This window comes from Dipteris shenzhenensis, chromosome 15, assembly GCF_047967505.1.
Source record: "Dipteris shenzhenensis isolate YYH24624 ecotype China chromosome 15, Dip_SZ_1.0, whole genome shotgun sequence".
Taxonomy (NCBI): Eukaryota; Viridiplantae; Streptophyta; class Polypodiopsida; order Gleicheniales; family Dipteridaceae; genus Dipteris; species Dipteris shenzhenensis.
The window spans coordinates 26730062-26757733 of record NC_141610.1 but is presented as its reverse complement, the minus strand read 5'-3'; the positions used below and the strand labels follow the sequence as shown (position 1 = coordinate 26757733).

Genomic DNA, 27672 nt, shown 5'->3' with positions numbered 1-27672 from the left:
CTAAAAAAACTACCACCCGTCCAGAGAAGTGCACACCACACATAAAGACTTTGCCAAAGTTGTGAGGCAATTCATTAGAGAGAACCCCTCCATATGTGCAAGATACTATAACCACAAACTCCAAAACATGATTTGCATGTTGACCTCCATACTAGGACGCATAAAAGATCACTTCTTTGTGATTGAATTCCAAAGTAGAGGCAATCAATATGAACAGAGTTGTTGTGGGTTGATGATGTGCCTATCTACACTCAAGGCAACCATCGCAACCTTTGCTGACAAGTACATACCATGAAACAAGGACTTCTGAGCCACAATATTCAAACCCACAAATGTATGTCTGCATGCACCAACCTTTGTCGACAAGTACATACCATGTGACAATGACCTTTTGAGCCTCAATATTAAAGAAATTCAAACCCACAAACGTACATGTACATGCACCAAAAACAATAACAAGAGATGTCACTTTCATATCCAAAGCCTCCTTTCCATCAAACCATGATACTATTGCCTTTGGATTGTCCTCAACGTATGTTCTCTCCATAAGATCACAAATTAAGTCCAACATTGTTCCTAAAAAGACAACCAAAGGACATGTACATAAATACTTTTAATAGGAAATTTTCCTTCTTATGGCATTCTAACATCGATATTCAATTCATTATGGATCCATATGGAGCAACATCATATTGTACTTCATATACCACCAGGATGGATAACACAATAACTACAAACTTGTAACAAACTATGAAAGAGTGTCTCCCAAAAAGTGCGCACAAGCAAATTAGAATGAGAAAAATGGGAAATGCCTAATTACATGTTCAACAAATGACTGCCCAACTCACCTCTTTTATTACACTTTCATTAGCATTCACAAAACGTCAAGAGAATTCCAGTTTATTAATACAAATGAGCCAAATAATAGAGCATTGGTTTTAAAAAGAAAACATGGACTCCAAAAGTTAAATGAAAACTCGACTAAGATAGCACGTGACACAATCATTAATAAGTACGTAAAACAACAAGGTATGGAGAGCGTTTGCCTCACCTCTTTTGTATCGGAATACAATTACTTGAATGGGACTTGCAAGAAAAGGCACAGTCCCAAAATCATCAGATTCGTGAAATTTAATATAGTGAAGGATTCAAAAAACTACTATAGGGAACAAGGACTTCTATATTTACCATTTAAGAACGATGAGTATGAGACTCTAAAGCAATTTGGAACATGGAAGGACACATCCTTTGCACATGAAGAAACCATATTGTGTAACAAGAGCATGTTTAACCATGATTATGACAAATGGTTGCATGTTGATGAGCACAATGAATCCTTTGACCATTTTGTGAAGGGTAACACATATGAGACAAGCAAATAACACTAGACAATGACATCAACTTAACGAAGGTTCTAATGCTTGCTTGCACTGACAAGGCAACTTTCAACATAAATGGAATAACTATTCGTTCAGCGTTGCACTTGCCGTCACAAGTTCAAGTGCTTGTCTTTGATGAGATTTCACTAGTTGGCCGTTGAACGCTAAACTTTACGGACCTTTTCATACATTCCTTGAAGTGAAGGTACGATGATCATTTTGGCGATGTGGAGTTCATTTCTTGTGGGGTAATTTCTATCAAGCAAAGCCAGTAAAAGATGCATGGGTGTTCAAATCCATTGACAACACATTAGATTTTATGGCCAATACTTATTGGAAAAAAAAAAGTTAAATGTTATGAGCTACAAACAACAATGAGACAACAAAATACTACTTTCATGACAACATTGATTTCTTTTAGAAAATGTGCTCATTCACAAGATCAAATCGATTACATAAACAACAAGTGCTTTCATCCATCACCCCGAGATCACACTTTCCCCCACCTCTTCTACACAAACCAGAAGATGAACAACAACAATGTGTCAATCCTTGAAACTGTTGAAGGTACAAAACATATCCTCAAAGCGATTGACCACTTCACAACCATTGAGATTAAAGAAGGTATGCTAGTTGAGCTATGCTCTGGAAACATCAATTAGCATGATGGCCTCATGAATGGCATTGATGGAGTCTTTCAAAGGGATGACAATGTTAAAAGGGAAGGATGTTGTGTGAAGAATTGCAAAGATGTTGCCGAACAAAGAGCTAACTGTTCTGACAAAAGTAGACCCAAATCCCAAATGATTAAGCACAACACAAATGAAAATCCAAGCGTATACGATCATACGCTTTGTCATAATCAAAACTAAATAGAATACACCTCTACCCAATATTGCAAGCATAATCCAAGATAGATGAAATATTTAATATGTGTTCAAAGATATCTCAGCCTTTGACAAAACCATTTTGCTCCCCAAATCTATTTTCATAACCCATGAATCCTCAGGGCCAAAGCCTTCACTTTTCCGTGAATCTGCTTTGACACTTAAGAGCTTCAATAATCCAACATTCACATTAGTAGACAAGCCTCTCTCAATAGCTCCATTAGCTATATTAATAAGGTCAGCCAAAACACTAAGTAGAACTCAATATTAAGTCCATCTAGACATCAAGAGCGATCCTTTTCCATGAGAGAAAGGGCATAGTTATTTGCAGGGTCGGAGATGGAGATGGATACAAATCTCCTTAACCTTCTCCCCCTAACAAAAGATAGTTGCTAAACCTCTTTTCTCTTAGAGAGTCATTCGCCCCACATAGCAATCTACCATCTTTGGTAGCAAAAAGTGGAAAAGTTATTGCGATGTCATCCCACTACATGCAAAGAATCTTGGGAGGATGGGAGGAAATCTTGAAGCTCCCTGCATCCCCCTTTGACTATACTCCTATTCACTTTCATGCACTTCTATTATGAGATGCTACCTACTCGAAGGAGCCAAGTCTACTCATGCTAGTGTTTGCTTTGGAGCAAGTTGGTTATGACTATGGAGCCAAGTCTATTCATGTGCGTGTTTGCTTGGGAGGAAGCTAGTTTAGGTAGAGGAGGAGCTTCAAGATGACAAGCCTTAGCTAGAGGCACCCCAATGAGAGGTTCTTCATGGGCGCCTCCCTCCTTGAGGCCTAGTTACTTGGGAATACTCAAAGAGTACAAAGGAGTATTTTTCACAACCCCTTTTGCAAAAACTTATGTTTTATTACTCCAAGTGCCATAGGGGCAAGAACACCTTCACCAAGTGGGATATTTTCCAAGGTAGTTATGGGCAAGATGCAGAGGAACCTCAGGATTGGGGACAACAAAAAGTAGCTAAAATCTCACCCCAAGTGCATGGTTCATTGATCCAAAGGGGAGTCCTTCTTGACCCCTTAGAAAGTGCATCCATAGGAGGAAGGCAAGCTAGAAGCGACCTAAGGAATCGTCGAGATTAAAGCAGTCCCCTTGTGAAGGAGGTAAATTAGGAAGCTGCCACCCAAGTAGGGACCCATCAAGAGACCTGGCAGTAGGCTCCAGCCTAGGTGGAGTAGCCCATCGCCACCCCCATGTAGATGGCAATGCAGGAATTACCTCAGATGGAATCCATCCATGAGCAGAGGAAGGACCACATGGAGTGGCACAAGATGTACAAATAGAGGGAGGGGAATTTGAATATAAGGTAGAGTTTACTAGTCCAAGTACACGTGTCTCTGCTTTTATTGATGAGAGGTTGCATGATGAGTCTATTTACTGGTTTGCCACACATGCACTTATTGGTTTCATCCCTCACACTAGGCCCTCAACCCTATTCATTGAAAATTGGGTGAGAACTAATTAGGTTAAAAGAGGCTTATTGTTACCAATGTCAAATTTTCGACAAAAGGCTTCTATGTTTTTCTCTTTGAAAGAGAAGAATGGATTTTTCTTCCCTAAACTAGGGTCTATGGACCCTAAGAAATCTGCCCCTCTATCTAAAGCCAAGGTCCCTAGAATTCTCTCCTGATAGGTAGAGATCCACCAATATTTTTGTTTGGGTGGAACTTGCTAACTTTCCCCTTTCCATGTGTAATCAAGCTGATAGACTGTGACAAGATTTGGGTGAGGTGATTGGGTTTGAGAGAGAATAGTTCATCAATCCTTGAGGAAACCCTCGAGTGTGCATTAAGATGGATCTTGCTCTTGAACTCCTTGAGACTCTAGTAATTCAAAGAAATGGGTCTATTTTCAAAGAATAGCCTCGTATATACAAGAATCTTCCTCGTTCCTAATTTTTATGTGGGAAACCCACTCACAAGGTTAAGGATTGTCCTCTCAAGAGGACCAAGAAGAAGCCCACCCCCCTCCCCATCCTCCATAGGAGAATAATCCAACTTAGGTACTGAAAGAGAACAAGAAATAGAGAACTATGCAGGACAAACCTCGGGATGAGGGTAGGAGGACCCCTCCTTTTCATTAGAAAATGCCTTTGAGGTCCTGGGAGACAAGGAAACAAAGGACTGTATAATGGAGAATCAAGACAACTCATATGAGTTTAAAATCTAGCTAAGTTGGTCATCCAAATTTGAAAATGATGGTAATCAAAATGATGCTATGATTACTGAGAATAGGGAGGACCACTTCTCTAAGGAGGAACTTCCCCCTCCAGAGACATTTGAAAAGGACTTCACAGTTAAAGGTAAAGCTGATGCTATTATGCACAATAAGAGAAGATTGTCCCAAATAGGTTAAAAGGCATCCCCCAAAGGCTAAAAAGGGGAAAAATGGGAATGGAAATGCTGTTATACACAATAAGAGAAGATTGTCCCAAATAGGTTAAAAGCCCTCCCCAAAGGCTAAATAGGGAAAAAATGGAAATGGTAAGGAAACCCATTTCTTTCCTTACACTAAATGTGTGTGATTTAACAAACCCTTCAAGAGGGTTTGAAATCTCTTACTGGTTAAGATCCAACTCTTGTGTAGAGGACACACGAGTTACCCATGTGTTGAGAATTTCCATAGGATAGATGTAGGTCTCGTATCACCAGGCAAGGAGGGCCACAAGCACACCTAGAGAGCAGTGGGTTTGCAAGCTATGCGCACTAGTAGTATTGGAGATAGAGGAGCACTTTCAATGCATTTGTCTTGCTTACTATGAGATCTGAGGATGATACCATTGCTTCCTTCAAGAGTGACATGGGTTCGGACCACTCTCATGTTTGATCCATTTCTATGACTAGGTGTGTGTTAGCCTCTTTTTGATGGAGATGCAGCAACATAGAGAGACCCTGCTACACCAAATCAGACAACGGGAGATGACAATACCATAGGACATCGACTGGTCACAGGGACACATCACTGAATTCTATGCCTTTGAGTCACACTAGGGTAGAGAAGGAGGATGTATCCAACATGAGGGCAACATGGATCATCATGAAGAGACAATGAAAAGTAGTGGAGCCTGTGCCATGACCAGAGCACGCATGATAGAGGCCCAACCCATTGCTGCTTTGCTTAGAGAATACTGACCAACCCAAGGTGTTGCTCTTGATATGGCTCATCATATAAAGAGATCATGGAATGACAAGAAACAACTCGACAACTATAGATACACTACATCCTTATGTCTCATCATAGGGCTACCATGACTCCCAGCAGATATATCCTTGGAGCTTTTGTGCTAGCTTCTAATAAAGTCTCCCATGAGTTATTAAGAATACTAACTTAGCTTAGCACTTAGCAAGGGCCTTATCGAGCCCTTTGCTTCAGCCCATAGTAGCTTGTATGAGCCTTGAGGCCATTAATTCAACTTTCTTTGTTTCTTTATTTCTTTGTCACCAAACTTTTTGTCTCTCCATGAAGTGAAAGCTACTGGACTAGCATTAGAGAAGAGATTATCCTTTGTTGATAGAAGAAGAATGTGGTACTACACAAAGCATGAATTGTGTAGGGGTGGAACTACGATATTGATACTCTCACTATCATGGGGGAGTAATCAAAGACTTCACCCATGATCAACTAGATCGGTTGCCCTTAGATGCAACATAAAAGGAGTTATTTTCAATGTAATATCCTTATATGCCCCAATTGGTACACGAAGCAGAGTTCAAACTTGGGATTCTCTTTAATTGTTGTGGGAGAGACACTATTCTCCTAGGGGACTTCAACATGGTTGAGTCCTCAGGGAATAAATGGTTAGGAAAGCCTTTTAGGATTAGAGGTACTAAGCCTCAAACCTGGGAAAGATTGCAAGACTCTCTACAAGTAGTGGACATTGGTTCCTCTATAAATTTTGCCTGGTTAATAAGAAGAGTTATTTTCAATGTAGTATCCTTATATGCCCAATTGGTACACAGAGTAGAATTCAAACCTAATATTCTCCTAATTATTGGGAGGAGACACTCTACTTATGGGGAACTTCAATCCTCAAGGGACAAATGGTTAGGCAAGGGGCCTATGATTAGGGGTACTGAGCTTCAAACTTGGGAAAGATTGAAAGACTCTAAAGTTGGTCAACAAATTTGGTTCCACTACAAATTTTACTTGGTTAATAGACAACTAGGGGGAAATAGGAGAGAGGTTATATTGGACAAGTTTTACCTTTTTCAAGAGCTACTAGTTTACCTTACCACTCTTTGATCACAAATCTGTCCTTTTTATTTGTGATTTTGGCAAGGGCAAGAGGTCCTCCTCCTAGTTCAAGGTAGACCCAAATCTTTTTGAGATTAAGTCAGTTCAAGCTCATATCATAAGCTTTTGGACTCATTCTTTCTCCTTCAATAGGCCTATTGTTGATTCCTTGCTAGAAATAGTTCATAAGACATAGGACTCTATCAAGTTGGCAAGAAAAAAGCAGAGTAGGAATGAAAGCTCAAAGGATGGATAGGATTAAACAAGCAAGTGAGAGTATTGAGCAAGAGCAAGACAAGGGGATCAAGGACCCTAGTCAAAATTACAAAGCTTAGGAACCAGGAACAGGTGAAGTTAAATGACTCCAAGATCTACTTTAGGGATTGGTGGGTTGGGAAGATCGATAGCCCCATGTAGAGACTTTCAAACTAATAAGGAGGAAGAGGAGCTCCAAAGAGATCCCCCTATTAAAAAAGAGGACCAAATACACATAGCCACTCAACTTTAACACTTGCAAACCTTTTGTAGTAAAAGCCATATATATTTTCTGTACGAGACCCATTCTTTCACAATCTCTGGGTTACAGCCAGCAACCATTGTGTATAGCAATAAGGATTCCAATAAGAGATGTGACATATAAGACAATAGAATGAAAGCGGATCATGAAGTAGTTGGGCTTGAAATCTATCACCCTTTCTTATAGCTGGAAGCTCTTAGCATCCTCGAATGCTCTACTAGATTGTTTGACCCGATTGACCTTATTTCCTTTCAATGTAGTACAATGGCATCCTTGCTATAGCTGTATGGCATCACAGTATACATTCATAACTGATTACATGCTAAGAGACTCCAAAACCGGTATACTAAGGATTCCACCAAGTTCTGCAATAAAAACTAAGTTTTCCTTGAGTCAAAATTCCAAAATGGTGCATTGAGGCATGGAAAAACTCAATGGTGGGGGTAATAATAGTATCTAAGCAAAGAATACTCTATACAAAGCATCTTTGGACAACATACATGATTAGTTTTCTCAAAATAAAAATACCATGTGCAAACACAAGCATGGCTCTCATCCGATTAGAAGGCATAGCATATCTTATTTATAAATTTGAAGAGGAAGAAAGTGAAGAGTGGGCATTTTCTACAAATGCACACTCTTCCACCACTTTGAGCATTTGAGACAAACCCCACGTACCATTGGTTCTTTACACTATCCAAGAATCCATGGACATAGCAAGGCAATCACAAGGAAAGATTTCCCATTTTCAAAGCTTGAACTCTCAAACTTGGAGTAGCATTTAGAGAAATCACAAGGCCTAAAAACACTCTTACCATCGCTTGTCATAGCTTGTCAGCAAGCTATGATGGAAGGGGTCCCAAAAAAAAAGGTTACAATGTTTTTTCACCCCCTTTGGCATAGCTCATTGGTGAGCTACGCTGGAGAGGGTCCCAAACGAAAAAGTTAGTTTTTTTTTTCAACCTCTTCCATCTCGTCCATGCATCACAACTGTTACAAGAGTTGGGATTATCCCATTATTTTTTAATCTTTCAGTATTTAGTTGTGGGATCTAGCATTTTGTCGCACAGCTGATGCAGTGTGTGCTTGCTATTCGTATAAGTGTGTAGCACTGTGTGCACTACTTATGCGATGAGTGTGTGCACGACTTACGCGATGAGAGCAATGGTATGTGTAACAGTGTGTGCACCATTCGTACCCATGGCTAGATATATATGGCTATGGGCATATGAGTGTGTAGCAGTGTGTGCACCACTTACACGATGATGGTATGTGTAGCAGTGTGTGCACCATGCGATGGTATGTGGTGCATATGTGCACCATCCATTTATGATTTGTTGATTTTGCATCGCTTAAATGCTGAAAGATTGAATAATATTGGTGATTGTTTCCAAGGTTTTTTATGCTTGAAATATTTGTATTATTGATGGATGTTGTGTATTTAGGAGAAGAGTAACCAATCGGGCGATGTCTGTATGCGGCAAGCATTTTTGTGTGCATAAGGCACAACCAGTGATGTGGGAATAAACAAGGCTTACTTTAGAAGCCTAGTTTTTGAAATTACAAATGCTCATGTACATATTTAAATTTTTGGAACATTAGAGGCTTAGCCTAAGCATATTATCTATAGTGGGAAAAGCAAACTCTATTTCTAGAAAAGGCGCTATTTTGGAAAGCATATGTGTGGCTTATCTCTAGGTTGTGCATGGAGGAGATGTACATGAGCTTGTATCAGTTGTTGCTCAAAATTATGGAATCAATCTGGAATAGAGACATGAACATATAAAACCGTGCGAGTCATGGAGAAATGCAGAGCATGAAGAAGATGCAAAGTAAACATACAATATTATCAAAGCCTTTTGGCAAAATGTTGCCATATTCATTCAACAATTGCCTGCATTGGATAGCTGGTTGTCATGCAATCTTCACAACTGCACTCATAAATTTGTTCTAGCATTTCACCAGATGCTTGTGAGCATCAACAGTCTTCTTCCACTCTTCTATAATTCTGTCATTGAAGTCCTTCCTCCCCATCAAAGAGATATTCCACTTAAAGGGAATGGGACCTCTACAAGTTAATTTCAAAGACAGTAGATCAAGATTTACCAAAATTGGGAAATGATCAGAATCAAAGACCTCTAGAATCACCTTACTTTGAGAGAAAGGCTTGATCCACCATCCTCCTTGAGATAAGTACAGTCTGTCTAGTCGACCTCCCTCCAGCGTGTACTTGCTTGCTTATTGTGCCTGGTGAAGATATGCATATTATTACACTTTCAAAACTGACAACATCTACGAATACGCTTGAAGCTTCCAGCAAGTTCCATGCATCTCTCTCGCTTGTCGTGTCTTCTGCTATTTCATGATATCTGTCCTGCATGTCGTTCACATTATTTGAGTCACCCATTACTTCTACTACTTTATTAGTCAGAGCCATTCAAAGTCTTTCCCACAAGCATCCTACAGCCATGCAGAGGTATTGGGTGCATAAATGGAATAGACAGAGAAATCCATTCCCTAAAACTTTACATCAACCAAGAGAAACTCACCGTCCGAGTCCAAGAACCAAGAGGGTGTCATTGATCAGCAGCGCAGTTCCTCATCTACCCAAAAAAGGGTATTATTGATGCAAGAGTAACCGGCTATCTGGAGGCCTTCAATACTTTGCAGCCCAGTTTTCAGTTCCTGTATTGCCAAACCAACCTCTTAATGGCCTGTTGCTTCCAGACTAAACAAATACCTCGAATGTTCTAGGAAATGAAGGCCATATGTGGCCTGTTTGCTCTGATTTCATGCATCATCGAGCGCATCTTCATGCTCCAATTCATCAGCCAGCAGGGCATAGGTATTAACGAAGGTTGAACCCTTCCTTGCTCTAGTTTTGATTACCCTCAGCGACTCCAGCTTCTTCGAGCTTTCACCTTTGACATGCAGTTGCTGCATGTTCATCTTTCTGTCTTGTTTCTTCCATAGGGCATTCTTGGCTTTGAAAAAAACCCCTTCTCTCATTTTTGGTGACGATCCCATTTCTCTTGCCTTTGGATTAGAGGTTGTAGCATCTTCTTTAGACTCTCCGCCCTGGCCACCTTCTCTCCAAGGTAGTGCATGGACCTTTTTAGTTGCAGTCTTTGCTTCCACCTCCCGATTGATCTTAGGCGCGCTAGGTGTCTTGTCCTCCGAGCTTATCTCAACCACCATGCCTTTACCCGGTTCAAATTTGTCACCATCTTCTTTCGAGGCACTCTTTGGCGAAGTGGGCACTCCTTTTGCAATAGTAACAAGCATCTGGGAAGATGCTAAAGCAGACCTCAGCGAAAATGTTCTAGCCATTTGGGAGCTCAAGCTCCATCGCCTCTGGAGGCTCTTGCATTCTATCCCAGAGGATGCATACTTTAGGGGAAGCTCGCTTAGGCTGCACCGGAGGCAAATACAGTACCTTATTGAGACCTGAAGCAACCGTGATGAGTTCAGGAACCAAGTTCTTGTTGAGCCCAAGAAAATGCACCCAACCGGGCACTCATGCTGCAGTACTTCTTCAGGGGTGAATGAGGCGCTCTAGGGAATAGCATACACGAGATTTCCTCGACACCCCACAGAGCTAGACACCACCCACTCTCTCTCACCAGGGGTTTGAACAATTGCCTCAAAGAAACCTCTTCCAATATACATGAAGTCTACACGGGAAGCATTACCCTGATACACTGACAGGAACCACTTGGGAAAGTCCTCCTTTGACGAAATCCTTCCAAGAACGGGTCCACGGTCGAGTAGTTTGCTGTATTCCTTACACAAACTTTTAGGTCATATGTTGACCTGCACCGCACAACCTTTCGTACTGTCTTGTCACCAGCCTGGAAACTCTATTTCTTCCTAAGGTTAATTCATTGGAGGTCGTGCTCCAAGCAAGCCAATTTGACAAAGTCGACATCTTCGTTTCTTGTCTTTACTACATAGACAAAAGAGCTTGGAATCTCACTGAGAAGATGCTCTCCTTCACCTACCTTTTCTGACAATTTCTGGTTGTCACTTCACTTTGAGCCATAGAAGACTAAGCCTCAATTGAGCGTTGTTTGTCCACAGGCATCTTGCCATGGGGAAGAGCCCTCTCGAGCTCAACTCATAAAGAGGCTGAGATCCCTTTAGTATGTGAGGTCTCTTTTAAAGCCCCCTCAAATGGTCCCTAGTACCCTTGGGTGGGTGGGTAGAGTGTTAGTTGAGTCCAAAAACTTGGTGCTTGCCCTTGAGTGAGGGTGCTCATCCTTCTAAAGCTTATTTTGAATTCGTAAGAAAGGATCTAACAAGAAGAGGTCACTAATTTTAGTCCTCTTTGCATTACTGCCTAGGGACAAGATCTAATGAGAAGAGGTCACTGATTTTAGTACTACTACCTAGGGACTCTCTCAATGATATCGTACCTTTTCTTAGCCATATGAGTGAGCGTTAGAGAGTATGAAGTGGACCCAATATGTCAATTTATTGTAGAAGCACAAGTTGGCTTAATGGATGCAAGCGTGTTCCTATTATTCAAATAGAGATGATTGCATGGATTCATGCATCAAAATCATGAATCTAGAGTATTGAATCAACAAATTATCGAATGATTAGTAAGGTCCTTATCACACACTAATATGTATTTAAAAGTTTGCATGATTGGTACATGATTGAGTGACCTCTTTCCATGAGGATATAGCTCATCTCCAACTTATCATGCTATAGAGAAACCCCAAGGGTAATTCCCGTGGCCCTCCCTTTTACCCTCATCTCTTTTAAATGGTGGGATGCCCACATCTCTTATGTATGGACATGAGGAGGTAAACCTAGAGAGGTTTTTCCTGGAATGCATATAGATATACCATATACATATATCTTTCAATGTCTTTTTGGGTAACAAGGGCAAGAGCAATTTTTTCACTGGAATGAAATGACATAATATTTCTTATAGAAAATCTATACCCATATAGAGAGTTTTGTTTATAATGTAGCGAGAATTTATAATGATTACACACTAATTGAGTGTAGGAATTCATCAAGGTCACTAGCTAGTTACATCATCGCCATTAATGTGCCACACAAGTGAGACTAGGTTTTAAAGTATATATTAAGCACAAAAAGGAGAGTACAAAAGATAAAAAAGCGGCCTCGAGAAAACCATAACTTAGCGGCTTGAATATACTTCTGAAAAATCTCTTCATGCAGCATGCAACAAATCTCAAGTGCACTATTATATTACTAAATACTATGGGGTGGTTTTGAGGTTACGATTGTTCATAAATCCCTAAAGTTCTTTTTTTGTTGCGGGGTGGAGGATCGTCCAAACTTCAAAGTATTCTGTATGAACGGCTTCCAATGGATCCACTGGATACGTAGCCAGGGCAAAGCATGCTGGCCAAGAAGCCTGGCGCGCCAGGGCAGAAACTGAGCAAAAGGGGCGCTGCTGGGCATTAGGCGGTCCCCAAGCTCGCAACATATGGCCCGGCGCGGTTCCCAGCGCCGTTGAGAAGTCTCGACTGTAGAGAAACTGATGAGGGGAGATGCAGACCAGTGAACCGTCATTGCACCCAATTATATTTTTTGCACTCGTGTTAGCTGGTTGTTGCCCATATGAAAGGGGCATTCATTGCACCCAATTATTAACCCGTCAATTATTAAGCTGCATGAAACGCTAGTTAGCTGTGACTGTATGAGGTCTGCCCTCAGCCCTCCTATCAAACCTTTCTTATGAGCACCTTTTTCCATAGATATGGTCCCAAGACCACTTGAAGAATATCGTACAGTCCCTTTCGTGATTGCAAAACTTTATATTACTAGAGCTCTAAGTGGAGAATCAGTTCCATCATCACCTTTGGGTGGCTCCTTTATTTATCTTTAGAAAAAGATTCATACGCAAAGAGATGTTAACCGAATGCTTTGGATGACAGCGAAGCAACATTACATCCATCAACTTTGTTGGTAAGCTTCACCAAACGCATTATGTGGTCCCAATATATTCATAGATTGCTTAATTTCTTCCTCATACACTTCATTTTAATTTCTTCCTCATACACTTCTTTTTAAATGAGGCACAAAAGAGCTTGGAACTAAGGATTGAGTACGCGCAAACCAAAATATGTCCCATTTATAAACACAAATTGAAACTCGTGGGACAATTAGTTGGTAAGGCTTCCACCAAACCCTTGGGCCCTTGGCCATACATCTCTTTAGTGTTCAATGTAGCATACTTTAATGATTTTGATTCCTCATAAGAGCAAAGCAAAAGTTAAAGTCCAAGTCGCATGCAACTCGATTTATGGGGATGTGGTAGATCACTTTGCTGATGAGAAGGGGACAACATTTGACCATGCTACAGCATGTAAATAAAAACCGAGCACGTTAGCTCATTATGCATTTTGAGAGCACTGAGCATGGTGCATACTAGCACAGGTATGGATTCATGTGATCTAAATTTAAAAGAGAAAGGGTTCATAACATAAAACATTTACATGGTCATGAAAATTTCAATCATCTTGATTGATGTCATTATCATTTCTATTAGAAGGATATTTTTGAATATGTTCGCTACGTAGGATACATGTATATCATGCATGCTTTGCATTGTTTGTGAAACAAAACCATTGATATCATGAGTAAAATTTCATATATAAGGATTATACTACCTACAATTGGTACATTATAACACATGGATTCTCTCCATGAGTATATATGTAGTAATATAAACATTGGAATGCTTGTGCTTTCTTGAGGTCTTGTCCAAAAAGTATTATTATATTCTAAATCTTATAAGCTTAAAACATTCTTGAAATGTCAAGGAAGAGCTATGTACTATCATGTTGTTAGATATTTCTTTATTTAACACTATAGAATCCTTTTTTCTTCCAAACAAAACCATGATCTTATGTGCACATAGATGAATCAAGAAAATATGAAGAATACTTAAAAAGGTCATAAAGGACACTCTCTTTATGTTTGCTTTAAGCTTCCTTCTCAAATGACTTGGGCAATGTGCAATGTGCTGGTGGTGGTGCTTCCTCTTCACTAGGCAAGCCCTTTCTCCTTCATAAAAGCAAGGGGGAAAGTGCAATGGAAGTGGTATGTATAATAGTAGGGGAAAAGGGCATGAAGAAGGTAGGTTGTGGGTGGGAAAATGTGTGATTGAAAAGGCTACATTTTGGGTGAAATAAAGAAAGAGCAGTAAAGTGTTTGAAATGGGAAGGACTCACTTGGGACGAGGGACGTGGAGCCTTGACGAGGAGAGACATTGTCGGATGGAGCAGATCAGTTTTGAAACTACGTAGCTTTTTGGATGAAGGAAGGACATGCCTTGGAGAGAAACGAGCAAGGGCACGAATGCACAGGGGGGAGGTCGGGGAGAAATGCGATTTATAGGAACGGAAGAGAGCTGCAGGCGGGTGCTGCTGTTCCAAGAATGGACAAGAGAGAAAAGGGCAAAGATACACCTGTAAGGTTGTGTGTGTGAGAGAGAGATGAACATTGACCCACTGTGTGCACTTCAAAGGGGCCTTGATGTGGGTGTAATTGTAAGGTGAAATGATGGAGGAGTTGTTGGAAGCGAAGATGGAAGGGGACAGAAGAGGTCAGTGTCGAGGGCCATGGGTCGAGAGGAAGAGCACCAGCAGGGAAAAAGGCCATGCCCAAAGCCCATACTGTGGAGCTTTGTCATCTGTCACCCGTGCTTTTCAAAAAGGAGAGGTGAGTGCAGGAAGCCTCTATTTCCTTCCTGCAAAAATACTTGCATTTACAGAGCCTGCTCGTGTCTGGGTGTGCTTCACTTTCACCACAGTGCCAGGAGCCCTCTGTCGTTATCAGGTTTAGCTCTTTTTTTGAGCTTGACCTTTGTAGTTTGTTCAGGGCCTTCTTCACATCTCCTCATTCATCAGCCCAAGCATCTTTCCATCTCTCTCACATTGTCTCTCACACACACAGGCACATCCTCAGCTCAACGTCCCTCCAGGCTCCACCCATCTTTTCACCTACAACCCCCCCCCCCCTCCCCCCTTCCCTCCCTTCCCTCTTCCCTCCTCTTCTTCCTTCCCATTCTACTCAGCGGCGCAGTCAGCTCCCCCTGTTTTTCTCCTCTTGCTCCTATCTCCTCCCCCTCCCCCTTTGGCTCTCGACTATGACCTCTCTCGTCTCCTTTCCCGTCCTCCCTCTGACACCCCCCCGCCCCCCCTTCCCCTTGATTCGTTTCCCATCTTCCTTGTCCTAGGTTCCCATCGTCTGCTTGCACGTTTCATCAGCGTAGCTATCCCTTGATCGCGACCCCCCTCTTCGCAAGAAGCGTCAAATCACCCTCCCAGCCACACGGGACTTCGCTCTGTTGCCAGCTCCAGCGACTTTTTTGATTCTACGACGTTCCTACTGGCGATACTGTCCTCAATTTCCGTGTTGCTTCACGAATCGCGCAGTGTGTTTTGGTCCCAAAGAGTCTTTGCCGTGTTGCTTTCTGGTCTGTTCAAGCACGCTGATCCAGGCAAGGTGAATGGGCCTTCCAGAGAGTTGCCAGATTTCAAAGAGCGCTTCTGGGTTTCAAAAGATTGAGCAAATCTTTGCGGAACCTCTTCTTCGATTGTCAGCAGCATTTTGCAGGTGGGTTGTTCGATCACAATGATCACTGCTGCTTCCCCTATGGTCTCGACAAGCCTAATTTTTCTGAATCTATAAAGTCTGAGATCTTTCTAAGCGCTCATGAGAGTCAGGTCTTACACGGTATAGGGGAGTTCTACCTCATCTGATTTCCAGTTTGTGTTCATACCGCAGATGCGCTAACAGTTTCTCAAATTCTTATTTGTTGTTGCGGCAATGGAAGATCGCCGCCTAACGTTACAGTTAAATCAAAGCGCGTAATCTTCGCACAAACTTTGTTTCACCTTCCGCGCAAATCCAAGAGCTTCTGCCCGCGTTACGAATTCAAAATTTCCAGTTTTAATCTGTCTTCTTATGGACGTACAAAGTCTCGGCTCTGCTGACCTCCGTAAGGCGAGAGCAATGGACAACATAAAAGTCCACCGCTTGTCAGTTCTCTTCGCTTTTCCAGCCCGCTGTTGTGCAAAAGCCAAGAAAGGCCAAGTGTTACTCCCTACACCGCATTGGATGGTTGGTAGAGTCTTCCGTAAGCGCTGTCGAAAAGTTTCGGTCATGTATATTGAAAGAACTTCCGGTACAAAGCACTACCGATGAAGGTAGCTCTACAAGCTAGGAAGTTGGTGCGCCACGCGTGGGCCTGTTTCCAGCTAACGATTTTGACGTGCCGTACTCAAATTTGGCTATGATATTATACTTTCTTCGGTTGAAAACTCGGCTGAATACTCTCAGCAGAAGTTTTGTGCATGCAGGAGTTCCTCTTTGCAAAACTTCTACCATAGATCTCCATAGAGTTACCATAGAGTGCCGTAGAAGTTACGAGAGGATGACCCTTTTTACCCAGAGAACTATCACAAGTACCTTGACGAGCCGCTCGTTTGATAATTCCTATTCGTATTCCAATTGGTGTTAGAGCCACGTCAAGCGTGGGCTAGTGGAGCTTAACCCAACGGTCACACTGGGACCTTGCCCACACGGCAGAAAAGGAAATGCTTCAGATATAAAAGAGATGCCGTGTGGCGTTAAGAATTCTTGCAGTCCTTTCTTGGAGACTTTGTTTTGCAGACTGTAATTGTCTTGTCCGAATGCAACCCCAACTCTCCTTCGTGAACAAAAAATTTAAACGGTTTGCAACCTTGGGCCATGCGCGACGTGGCTCTTAGATGTTCTTTTTCTTGACACTACTAATGTTAAGGTTGTTCACATGATAACACGTCATACATCTGCACATGCCCAGGGGAATGCAGATGTGGTTCAAGCCTTGTGCGGTGGATGCTTATAGATGACTCTAAGGACAGTTTTGAGATCGAGAATGTTTGTAAAGGTCCTATTGGTTTGAAATCATAACTCGCTCTAGACGATGCTCTAATTGAAAGTTTTGATGTTGGTCACTCACTTTTGTCGAAGGTATAGACATGTATATTGAGCATATGAAGCATCAATATCTTGAGATAATCATTCTTGACAAGTGTATTCGGCTCATCTAAATTGTGAAATGGCTTCAAATTACTATTCAAAAATAAAAGTCCAAGTAATGTAAGCTTAAAATACCCGCTTGTAATTTAATGGTAGGCATAAAACCACAACCTTAATTGATATGATACCAAGTTTGACCTAGCAAAACACGACAAGGACGAGGAGCATAGGTACAAGATCCAAGGAGCAAGGATTCTTGACTCAACTAGTCATATGCTAGGCAATAATATCTATTTAAAGCATAGAGACTCACTACAAGGGTCAAAGGAGGAAAGTTTTGGTTACTTGTCTCACGAGCAATAATTAGTATTGGCATGGGCCTCATCTTGGAGTTTTAGATACGTTATGGAGAATAGCTTTGATGAAGTTGAGCTCTATTGTTGAAGTAGTGTAATTAAAATCAAAAGATCTTTATGGGGAGGTTGAACTCATAGAGAGTCAATGGAGCAAAGCTAGTACATTCATCACCCTATGTTATGTGCATAAAGCTTATCGACAAGCACTTGATAATGCCAGATCAAAGGAGGTCCTTTCAAGCAGATTAGTACTTGGTACCAAGTTTTGTCTTTAGCTCATGCCACACTATAACTAAAAGCAAATTTGTACCCCAATAGCATCAGAGTATGAGGTCCCAAAGGGCACTAGTAAGAATTATCAATGACTTTAATGGGGCGCTAAACCATCATAGTTTAAGATTTATCGAGGGGATTGTTTGTCATCTTTCAGAAATCTTTTGTCACACCCCATATATAACATCGCGAGGTTAAGCAAGAGTGAATTATCCGGGCGCAACATGATGAGTTATGTCAGAAGCATTGGTTCTATGTTATAGGTTAAGCAAGAGTGAATTATCCGCCGGGCGCAACATGATGAGTTATGTCAGAAGCATTGGTTCTATGTTACGTAGTCCAAGATATCAATAAGAGAGTATTAGCCCCCACTAGCATACACGGGCTTTTACGAGTCTCACAGTTCTAGAGTGGACTTTGTACGAGCCTTGGTCTCAAACCTAGGAGTAGCAATTGTTATCAGCTGGAAAGATGCAGCAATTTCTTCTCAGGATTTGGGCTACTAGACCTTTAGCATTGATGAAGTTTAGAATGTATACTTGTGACAATTTCAATTTAGGGAGCAATTGAAGCAAGCATTTGATGAGCACTTGATCCATGTTAGGAGTTAGCAAGAGGGGATGTTTCAATATATGTTCGCAGAGTTTAGAAAATGCATTATGGCCCATGTTATAAGCCTTATATTTATTGGAGGTGAAAGAGGAAAAGAATGCCCTATCTCAACAAGGAGATATCAGCTCTTTGAACTTTCACAATGTTAATTGTGGGAACAAACTTTGCCTAAGTCTTGGTCTCAACTGGATGGATGGATGGATGGATGGATGGATGAGAGAGAGAGAGAGAGAGAGAGAGAGAGGGAGGGAGGGAGGGAGTGCCCAATGCCTACCTTTGCAGTGTTGGTGTGCTATGTCTTACGACTCCCCTTTTCCTAGTAAGAATTTCTCAGCATACGCTTCCCCTTACCCAGCTAGTGACAAGCAACCATGGGTTAGAAACATTGTGTTTGCAATTTACCTCAGATATTGATATATCAATCTAATAGATAAAAACAGGCGCATAATCTATAGACTAATTGGCCATTGCATTAAAATGGGTAACATTCAAATTTTGTTATGAGAGATTGATCCTTTTTCCTGGATTATGTGTGATACCGTGGATCATGCCGATCCATATGTTCGTAAAAGCTTGGTTAGTAGTGTTGTTATTGTGTTTTCTATCGTAAAGTGCATGACTTAATTGTCTTAACCGCATTAAAACGAGCCTATCGCCTATCAAACCTTTTTATGTATTTACATACTCTGCAGGTGTGCTGTTGATGCAGCCAAACATTCAGACCACCAGTGCAATCTTACGTAGATTTAAGGTGAAGATAATAATTCTGCTATTTAGCATTCTGTTTTTTCCTCAATCAATCGAGCAAACAGAGATTCTTTTGCTGCTGTATTTACATAGCATGACGACTGTTATGTGTGCTGCAGTTTTTCGTTTGTAGACTGCATACTGTGGGGAGGTTGTACTAGAGAAGTACCTTAATTTGATACTTGTGCTTCATACTGTGCAGAGCTTCTCTTTTCCCAGTCGAGCTGCCCAAGCTGGTGCAAAGCGTCCACGTGCAATATTCGCTCGTTAAAACTATTTTGGAAATGGTTTGGAGCAATCCAACCTCTCCCTGGAGCCTAAAATTTGCAATTGTTGGCAAGGTTCAAACCTGAACAAGTTTTGGTACCCCACTCAGACGAAAACTTAGCGAGCACAGAAGGATTGTTCTGAGATAGTTAATGGATGTTTCTTTATTTACTCCAACTGTAAGGGAAAACAGACGGATTTGGAGCTCAGTTTCCATGGTGAACAACTGGCATACTCAACATTGATACTCAACCTTCCCAACTGCAAATATGTGCAAGGAAATCATGTTCGTGTGGTGCTTATGAAAGTACAAAATAGCTGCAGATGTCATGTGATCGGGACAACCTTGTTGCATAATGGTAAAAAAGACTGCAACAATAACGTGCACATGATGCTCATCTAAGCCTAGGACATTTCAGGAATTGAAAAGGATCGGCAGATGGATTTCATTGTTAGGTGTCAGCTGGTTTCTACGATCCAATGTGCATAGGAAATTGGTAGTTTGAGCTAGTTGAAGCAGTGAATACGTCTGGTTGGAGTTTACAACCTACTTCACCTGCTACTATCCTGCCTTAAAACAGCCTAGAAGGAAGCTTTCTTATTAGTGAAGCTGTAAAGAACGGTGAAGCCCACATGGCTTCTTATTTCTCACGATCGAATATGCAAGCAGATACAGTACAAACACTCCACCTTATGAATCCCGGGTATGCTGGGTATACAGACGCTTCAAATGTTGAAAACCTGGTGTCTGTCAGTCCTGCAGGTGTCGGACAGAATAATTCAGCTGGAAACAACAATCCACAACAGCAGCAATATGTTGGATTTCCTTCGCCTCCTGCGGCAGCACCGAGTCCTTTGGGACAACCGTCCACATTAACGACCATGTACAGCACAGCTTTGGGCCGACAGAGTACTTCAAGTCTCTTCACAAATCGAGCTAACAATCATCCATACAACTGGACTACAGTGAATGAGCTTTCATTCCTACCACAAAATGATGTGGCACAAATTAATCAGTCATTGGCTGCCAGGCTCCTTTCCATGAACTCAGGTCAGAATTCAACCTCTGATATGCTCCAGTTTAACGTGAGACATCAGCCCCTCCATGACGAGCAGGCTTCAATGCTGAATAGAAATGCTGTTTCACAAGCCTCTACTGGGCCTAGCCAGGGTCTCTCTCTTTCTCTTTCACCACAGCAGCACCCAGTGCAATTGCAATACCATAGCATTCAACCTGATGATTCAGGCATGAGTAGCACCCCTGGCTTAAATCATATTGCTGCTGAAAGCAATAGTGATAGGGGAGAAAGAGCCCAAAACAAATGGGTAGGGAACTTGAGCCATTTCCGAGCGTCTTCACGAGATGGACTGCTAGGAACGAGTTTTCAGCATTCTATGAATGATGTAAGTAGCAGGAACATGCAGGTAGAATTAAATGTCCCAACGGTGGTCAGATCTGGAGGTTCCCTCACTGGTTCGAAGTACTTAAAACCAGCACAGCAACTCCTCGATGAAGTAGTGAGCGTTGGACGTGGAATCAGAAACAGTCCATCAAAATACATAAAATCTCAGTCTTGGATGGCACCTAGCTCGCATATGGATGTGTCACTTGTCCCAAAAAAAAGCTTAGCAGAGACTGTCACTTCTGCAAAAGAAGGGTTAGCCTGTACATCGTCAATGCCAACCATGGCCTCTGGTTCTGAACAGCAACCTGCAATTCATACCGATCTCACACCACAGGAAAGGCAGGAACTTCAAATGAAGAGAGCAAAGCTAATGGCCATGCTTGACGAGGTACTTCTAATAAATCCCTGGGTTGGTTGAAGCACGTCAATACAAGCGTAGTGTTAAGGGGGTGTGCATGCTAGCTCTTCAATTTCCTCTATTAGATCCAGAGAACACTGTTGCGACTGCTATCTTCAGTAAGGATAAGGTGAAGATACGACGGGAAGAGTGAGGGTTCCTACGCTAGCTCGTTTCACATAGCTGACCGTATCTATTTTTTCAAGGTCATTGAGATTAATAGGAAGTTGCTTGAACCAAAAATTGACAGAAATTTTCTAAAGTACATGCCGTGCCGTTAGTATAAAAATTAGAAGTGCTAATCCAAAGAAGTGACCAACGTGCTGCATGCTGGTCTTCCCGTGAATGAGATGGTCTCCATCTCGTGAGAAACAAGCTGGCATAAGCCTATCGCTGGATAATATCCTCTTTCTGCTGAGTAGTACGGTATTGTATTGAGCAGGTAGATCGGAGATACAAGCAATACTATAGTCAAATGCAAGTTGTTATCAACTCGTTCGAATCTGGGGCAGGATTTGGTGCTGCGAAATCGTATACAAATTTGGCTCTCCAGACCATATCAAGGCATTTCCGTTGCCTGAGAGATGCGATCAGTAATCAAATTCGTGTTGCAAGCAGAGCACTTGGTGAGGAAAATCCTTCATCTCCAGCGTTGGAAAGGGGAGAGGTGTCACAGCTACGCTATGTTGATCAGCAGTTGCGCCAGCAACGGGCACTCCAGCAGCTGGGAATGATGCAACAGCAGGCCTGGCGTCCGCAGAGGGGTCTTCCCGAGCGCTCTGTCTCAGTTTTAAGAGCTTGGTTGTTCGAGCATTTCCTGCATCCGTAAGTTCTTTCTACAACTACTATACAAAGTTTGCACCTCTTCATTGCCTACCCGTGAATCATCAGGAGCTGATGTGTGAGGAATTCACAATTGAATGCCTGCTTTTACCTCCATGTGCATCCATGATTCATAATGAGCTGATCTGTGAGGAATTCAAATTTGAATGTTCACATCGAAAACAAGACTTGATTCAGCGATTGTTCACTGAATGGAAGTCCTAGTCCTGCTTATCAATTGCTTACTGAATCAAAGTGCTGCGATTGCTTATTGATTCAGGTACCCGAAGGATGGAGACAAGATTATGCTAGCCAGACAGACCGGACTTACTCGGAACCAGGTAAGATAAGGCTTGAAAGTGCTCCAAAGTGATTAGCCTGCCACTATTGGAGCGGTTGAATCTTGATAAAAATTGTTGTTGCAGGTTTCCAATTGGTTTATCAATGCGCGTGTACGGCTTTGGAAGCCGATGGTAGAAGAGATGTACTTGGAAGAGACGAAGGAGTCTGACGTGGACGGAACGCCGTCTGCAAATCCGAGATGTGCAAATGGGGAGGAGAGCGACGAGTTCAGGAGTGGGCTGGTCGAACAAGGTGGTGGAGGAAACTCCGACAATGGTTCCAAAGGCAGCGACGACGGCACAGCGGCCGAGACGCAGATGCTGTCTGCTGCATCCGATCACATTTCGAGGAACGATGCTCGCGAGATGTACGAGAAACAGGGCGGTGTAAAGAAGGCGAGGAACGGCATGGTGATAGAGGAGGGATCGAGCGGAGGGGGGGAGGTATGGATGGAGGAGCAGGAGATGAAGCAAGAGGAAGGGAGATTGGAAGCGTACCAGTATGGTTGTGGTGTTGTTGCGAGAAGCAATGGCGTGTCGTTGACGCTCGGATTGCAGCATTGCGATGGAAATCAGCAGCAGCAGCAGCATCATCATCATCATCAACAGCATTATGATCTTGATCCGCAGAGCTATGGCGATGGCGGTCTGGTTGCGGAGCTTGCAGGAGGAGGATTCTCAGCAATGAGAGGAGCAAGACGACGGCAGGAGGATGTTTTGCCTCAGGATTTCTACTCCTCCTTCAACGACAATTCGAGCAGCAGCAGCAGTTTCGAAGCTTTCTCGCAGCAGCTCCAGAATCGGAAGCGTTTCGCTACCTCGCAGCTGCTTCACCATCACTTCGTTGCCTGAGAAAATCGTAGGATTAACGGAGCAACAACAAGAAGACGGCACGACGATGAGATGATGATCTTCCTCAGGAGTTCTGCTCTTTCTTCAACGACGATGGGATGATCAGATGATCTTCCTCAGGATTTCTGCCCTTTCTTCATCGACAATTCGAGCAGCAAGCAGTCAGTAGCTTCCGAAGCTTTCTCGCAAAATTCCAAGCTCCTTCACCATCATCCCTTCGATCTTCTTCTTCTTCCTCAGGATTTCTGCTCTTTCTTCAACCACAATTCCAGCTTTGAAGCTTTCTCGTCTTAGGAGCTCCACCATCGCCAGCGTCTCGCTTCCTCCCAGCTCCTTCACCATCAACTCCATTTCCTGTGCCTCTCAGAATTTTTCTACGCCTCCTTAGTCGACAATTCACAGCAGCAGCTCCAAAATCGCAACAAGCTTTTCGCTTCTTCCCTGCTCACTTCTTCATTTTTTCTTTTTCTTCATCGTCTCTGCTATGCCGTCTGATCGAATGAAACAAATCCATCCCTTCGTCCTTTTCCCTGGATTTTGGAACGGTGCATACTCTCTCGCAGATCACTCCTCTGTAATTTCCATCATCTTCCCTGCTATGCCCTCTCATTATCTGCTCTCAAATCACACTCCATCCCTCCTTCCTTTTCCCGAACGGTGCATCCTCCCTCTCAGATCACGCCTCTGAAAAGCTTTCATCCAGAACCCCCTGTATTTCCTTGATCGTTTGCAGAATTCCAGTGTCGTGCTATCCATTCGATTGCACGTTTGCTGAGGCATGCCACAAAATGCCATTACCTTCACCGTCTGTCTTTGTTGCATCACCACTACTACAACATACAGCAGCATCTCATTCTCCAGAGCATCAACGGAGAGCTACGAGGATCACCATGATTTCTTGTATGTAGCTTTTTTGTCCGACGTTGAAAATCCACGGATTGAGTATGGAATAGTTTCAATTGTATGTACGATTTATCGACCTTCACGATTATGTTATAGAATCAAACAGATTGGTGGTAGTGAGAAAGCTACCTAGTGTACTTTGGTTATGATGCAAATTATGGAAAATCCTTGCACAACTTTCCAATAGACTCGCCACAAATGGATGCTTAGTGTGATGCAGTACGATTCAATGCTTCTCTGCTTTCTTACTTCAATATGATATGGGGAACACAAAATCAGAGCCCCACTTTTGGCCTGCCCCCAATGGAGTAGGGCTTGGTAGCCATTTCTCTTTGAAAGTAAAACATTGCGTGTTCCTGAAATTTCTAATATTGGTCTTGTAACTATTGGTCCACATCTTGTTGGCGCTTTCCTGAGGCACATAGGCCATAAACTCTCCATCAAGATTCACAAAAAGCCCATAAAGCTACTATGTATCCTACTTGAGGAATTTTGCAAGCTTTTTCCAAAATATAATAATTAGGATGACAAACTTTCTTAGGTTTAGCTTTTTAATTAGTCAAAATAAAAACTTCACATTGGAGTTGACATCCAAACTCAGGTTTAAAAAAATTTGATGAACATAGAGCATGTAAAGATAACAAGATCAATGATAATTTTCTTATCATTCAAAGGGCCTGCCCAAAACGAGAATGGTGAATGCAATGAGAATCCAAGCCTTGCACAATTGTGATAGATGATGAGAATGGGCAAGAAATAGAGAATAGTGATGATGTATAGCAAAACAAAGCAGATCCATCTCACTCATCATCTCCACTAGACTCACCCTCACCCTCTTCGCTTTCGAAAATCGACTCAATGCACTCGCTTGGTATCTTAATGCTTGTATCACTAACGTTGCACAACAATGAGCCAAAGATCACAACGATTTCCTAATCGGAGGAACCTAACATGAAGTTGACTCTCTGGAGTCTCTGGCCTCCCTCTTTGAGAATAAGGTCCCCCCAGGTGTTACTTTTAGCTTTCCCATTGGGAATCCTATGTGAGAATGCAAGTCCCCCAAGGCACGGGAATCCATTTCGATGTTGGAGTAAGCTCCAAGCACCAACAATTTGTGCATTTCACAAGGATTATCTACAATGGAAAACCCTAAAGAAAACCTAGGAATGGAAATATAAGCCCATTCTTTATAACTTATGGAGAGCAAATAGTACTTTCTCCTTTCACAATGAAAATCTTCTCAAATTGTGCAAAATCTACCATTGGGAACGCCCTAAAAATTTGATTCTAGGATCAAACATTGACTATATATTAAGGAGCTACAGTTACTAAGTGTAAGTAAGAGAAGTCAATCGATAAGGAAATGTTGCAAGATAATTTAATTGACAAATTCCTTGTCAAGACTCATTGTTATAAAATATGACAATTCACACTTACAACAAGTGACAATATGTAGCAATTTTTGTTTTGAGAGTCGGCTTTACTGTGTGATCACAATTTAGAGTAGAAACATTTAGAACGTATGTGTGCAATAGTATATTGGTCCTCCCTTGGGATTCTTTAGTACAATATGTAGCAATGGATTTGTGTGGTCACAATTTAGAGTAGAAATGTTTAGACCCTATGTGTGTATAGTCTATTTGTTCTCCCTTGGGATTCTTTCCATACTCTCAAGATATTGGCTTGGTGAAGTACTATCCAATGTTTTTTTGTTAGGACTCCCATGTGCAAAACTGTTTTGCAATGAGTGTTTAAGGCCTTTCATGTGGAAAACTATTTTGCAATGAGTGTTTAAGCCTTTCAAGTGATTACTACACTTTGTACTCGAGAAATTTTAAGAAATTACTGCACTTTATAGCCTTGAAAGATCTAAAATTTAGGTCTCCCATATAGACAATTGTTTTGCAATGAGCATGGAAAAGAATCGCAAGCATGATGCAAGTTCTCTAATTCCCATTCACTCTTTAGCATCCAAATCTCTCTTTCCCCTTTTGTTTCATCATCCCCCACCCCTACTTTCCTTGAAAAGGAGGCACAACTCTTAAGTGTTGCAAGAGATGAGAATTGACTCAGACATTTTACAAGAGAATTCAATTAAAAGCCCCTTGTCATGACTCTTGTTAGGAAAAATGACAATCCCATGCTTGTACCCTTGCTTCAACATATGAAATAGCACTAAAGCACACCTAAGTAGTGGTCAATATTATAGACACACATTTACAAGGATGTCACTGCTATGCCATATTCGTCAAGCAAAGACATGGTGCACCTATACCACACCTTGGTCTTCATTGCCTCTTCTTGTTGCCAAAACGTATGTCGAGGGATTGGCACTAATTGAACTAATTATAGGATACATTTACAAGAAGTTAGCCACATTTCAAGACAAATTTTCATTAGCTTTTTGTGTGATTGCAATTCAAAGTAGAAATGTCTAAAACATATGTGCATAGTCTATTAGTTCTCCCTTGGGACTCCTTCCACACCCCTTCAAGGTACGGCTTAATGAAGTAACTACCCAGTGTTGTTTTGGGGGGGTAAAAGGCAATGATGTGTTGCCAACTAGCCTTTACATGAGAGCTTTTCAAAAATTACTAAATTTAAAATGTTTGAGAACCCCACAAACAAACATTTTGTGCCAAGTGTGGCAGAAAAGGCAAGTGTGATGCACGTTTCTCTAATTCTTGTTTGTTTGTGCCAAGTGTGGCAGAATAGGCAAGTGTGATGCACGTTTCTCTAACTCCTTTCATCTTTAACACACAAATCTCTCTATTTGCTACTAGTAGCATTACCATATGCATGTGTGCATGCACGTGCGCGAGTGTGTGTGTGTGCACAAGCGAGTGCGTGCGTGTGTGTGTGCATGCGTGTGTGCATGCGCACGCGATTGCGTGCATGTGTGCATGTGTGTGTGTGTGAGAGAGAGAGAGAGAGAGAGAGAGAGAGAGAGAGAGAGAGAGAGACCCAAGGAGAAAGCCAAGTTCAATTATTGTCGTAAGCCTGGTCATTACATTAATGAGTATAGAAAGAGTTTTGAGAAGAGGAAGAAGAGGGATATTGGCATGGTAGTGACCAATGCAGCATTGTCTAGTGGAGGAAAAGGAGGGGTTAATCATGCACAGGATGATTAGGTCTTATGCAATGCAACTATAATCCTTTTATTCATGGTGTATGACTTTTGGTTTCAGATGCATATGCTTGGTCTGTTGATAGTGGTGCTAGTGAGCACACTACTTGACAACGTGCTCCTCAAGGAGGTACAATCACATGTACTCATTGGTAAGGTTGTGCTCATTTGCTACAAATGGTGAGACAATGATGACTGTCTTTGATGTTTTATCGGTGCCAATCATAAGAAGAACCTAGTCTCAAATTTCAACCATTGCAATACAAATTTGTGGATGATAGATGCACAATTCATGATAAGAGTGATGGTAATAGAATCATTACCTCAGGGACATTATGCCATGGCATTTATAACTAAATGAATATGAAAGATTGATGCTGAGTTACTACCATACATGCTATGACAAATGCAAAGGTATGGCATGCTCATTTTTGTCACTTGAATTTTGGTGGCTTGCTATGTTTAAAAGGGCAAGATACAGTGTTCAAGTTGCCACAGCTTGACAACTTGAAACCCTTTTTT

At 41.9% G+C, this 27672-nt stretch overlaps 1 protein-coding gene across 2 annotated transcripts; it reads left to right on the top strand.

Annotated features, from left to right (window-relative positions):
* The first annotated feature begins 14831 nt into the window (after positions 1-14831).
* Positions 14832-24293, top strand: LOC147893611 (uncharacterized). Of its 2 annotated transcripts, XM_087385584.1 has the most exons (6): positions 14832-15637; positions 18981-19039; positions 19238-21096; positions 21548-21930; positions 22208-22268; positions 22353-24293. In XM_087385584.1, exons 3-6 carry the CDS (start codon positions 19936-19938, stop codon positions 23118-23120), a joined length of 2373 nt encoding a protein of 790 aa, XP_087241710.1. In that variant the 5' UTR covers positions 14832-15637; positions 18981-19039; positions 19238-19935; the 3' UTR covers positions 23121-24293. The 2 variants fall into 2 exon arrangements, with proteins under 2 accessions (XP_087241710.1, XP_087241711.1); XM_087385585.1 differs by lacking the exon at positions 18981-19039.
* The last annotated feature ends 3379 nt before the right edge of the window (positions 24294-27672 follow it).

Bases quoted from the DNA above. Each gene is read 5' to 3' on its own strand.
- LOC147893611 (XM_087385585.1), top strand. From the start codon at position 19,936: ATGGCTTCTTATTTCTCACGATCGAATATGCAAGCAGATACAGTACAA. The intron at 21,097-21,547 runs GTACTTCTAATA...TGTATTGAGCAG, and splicing joins TAATGGCCATGCTTGACGAG to GTAGATCGGAGATACAAGCA. The intron at 21,931-22,207 runs GTAAGTTCTTTC...TTATTGATTCAG, and splicing joins TTCGAGCATTTCCTGCATCC to GTACCCGAAGGATGGAGACA.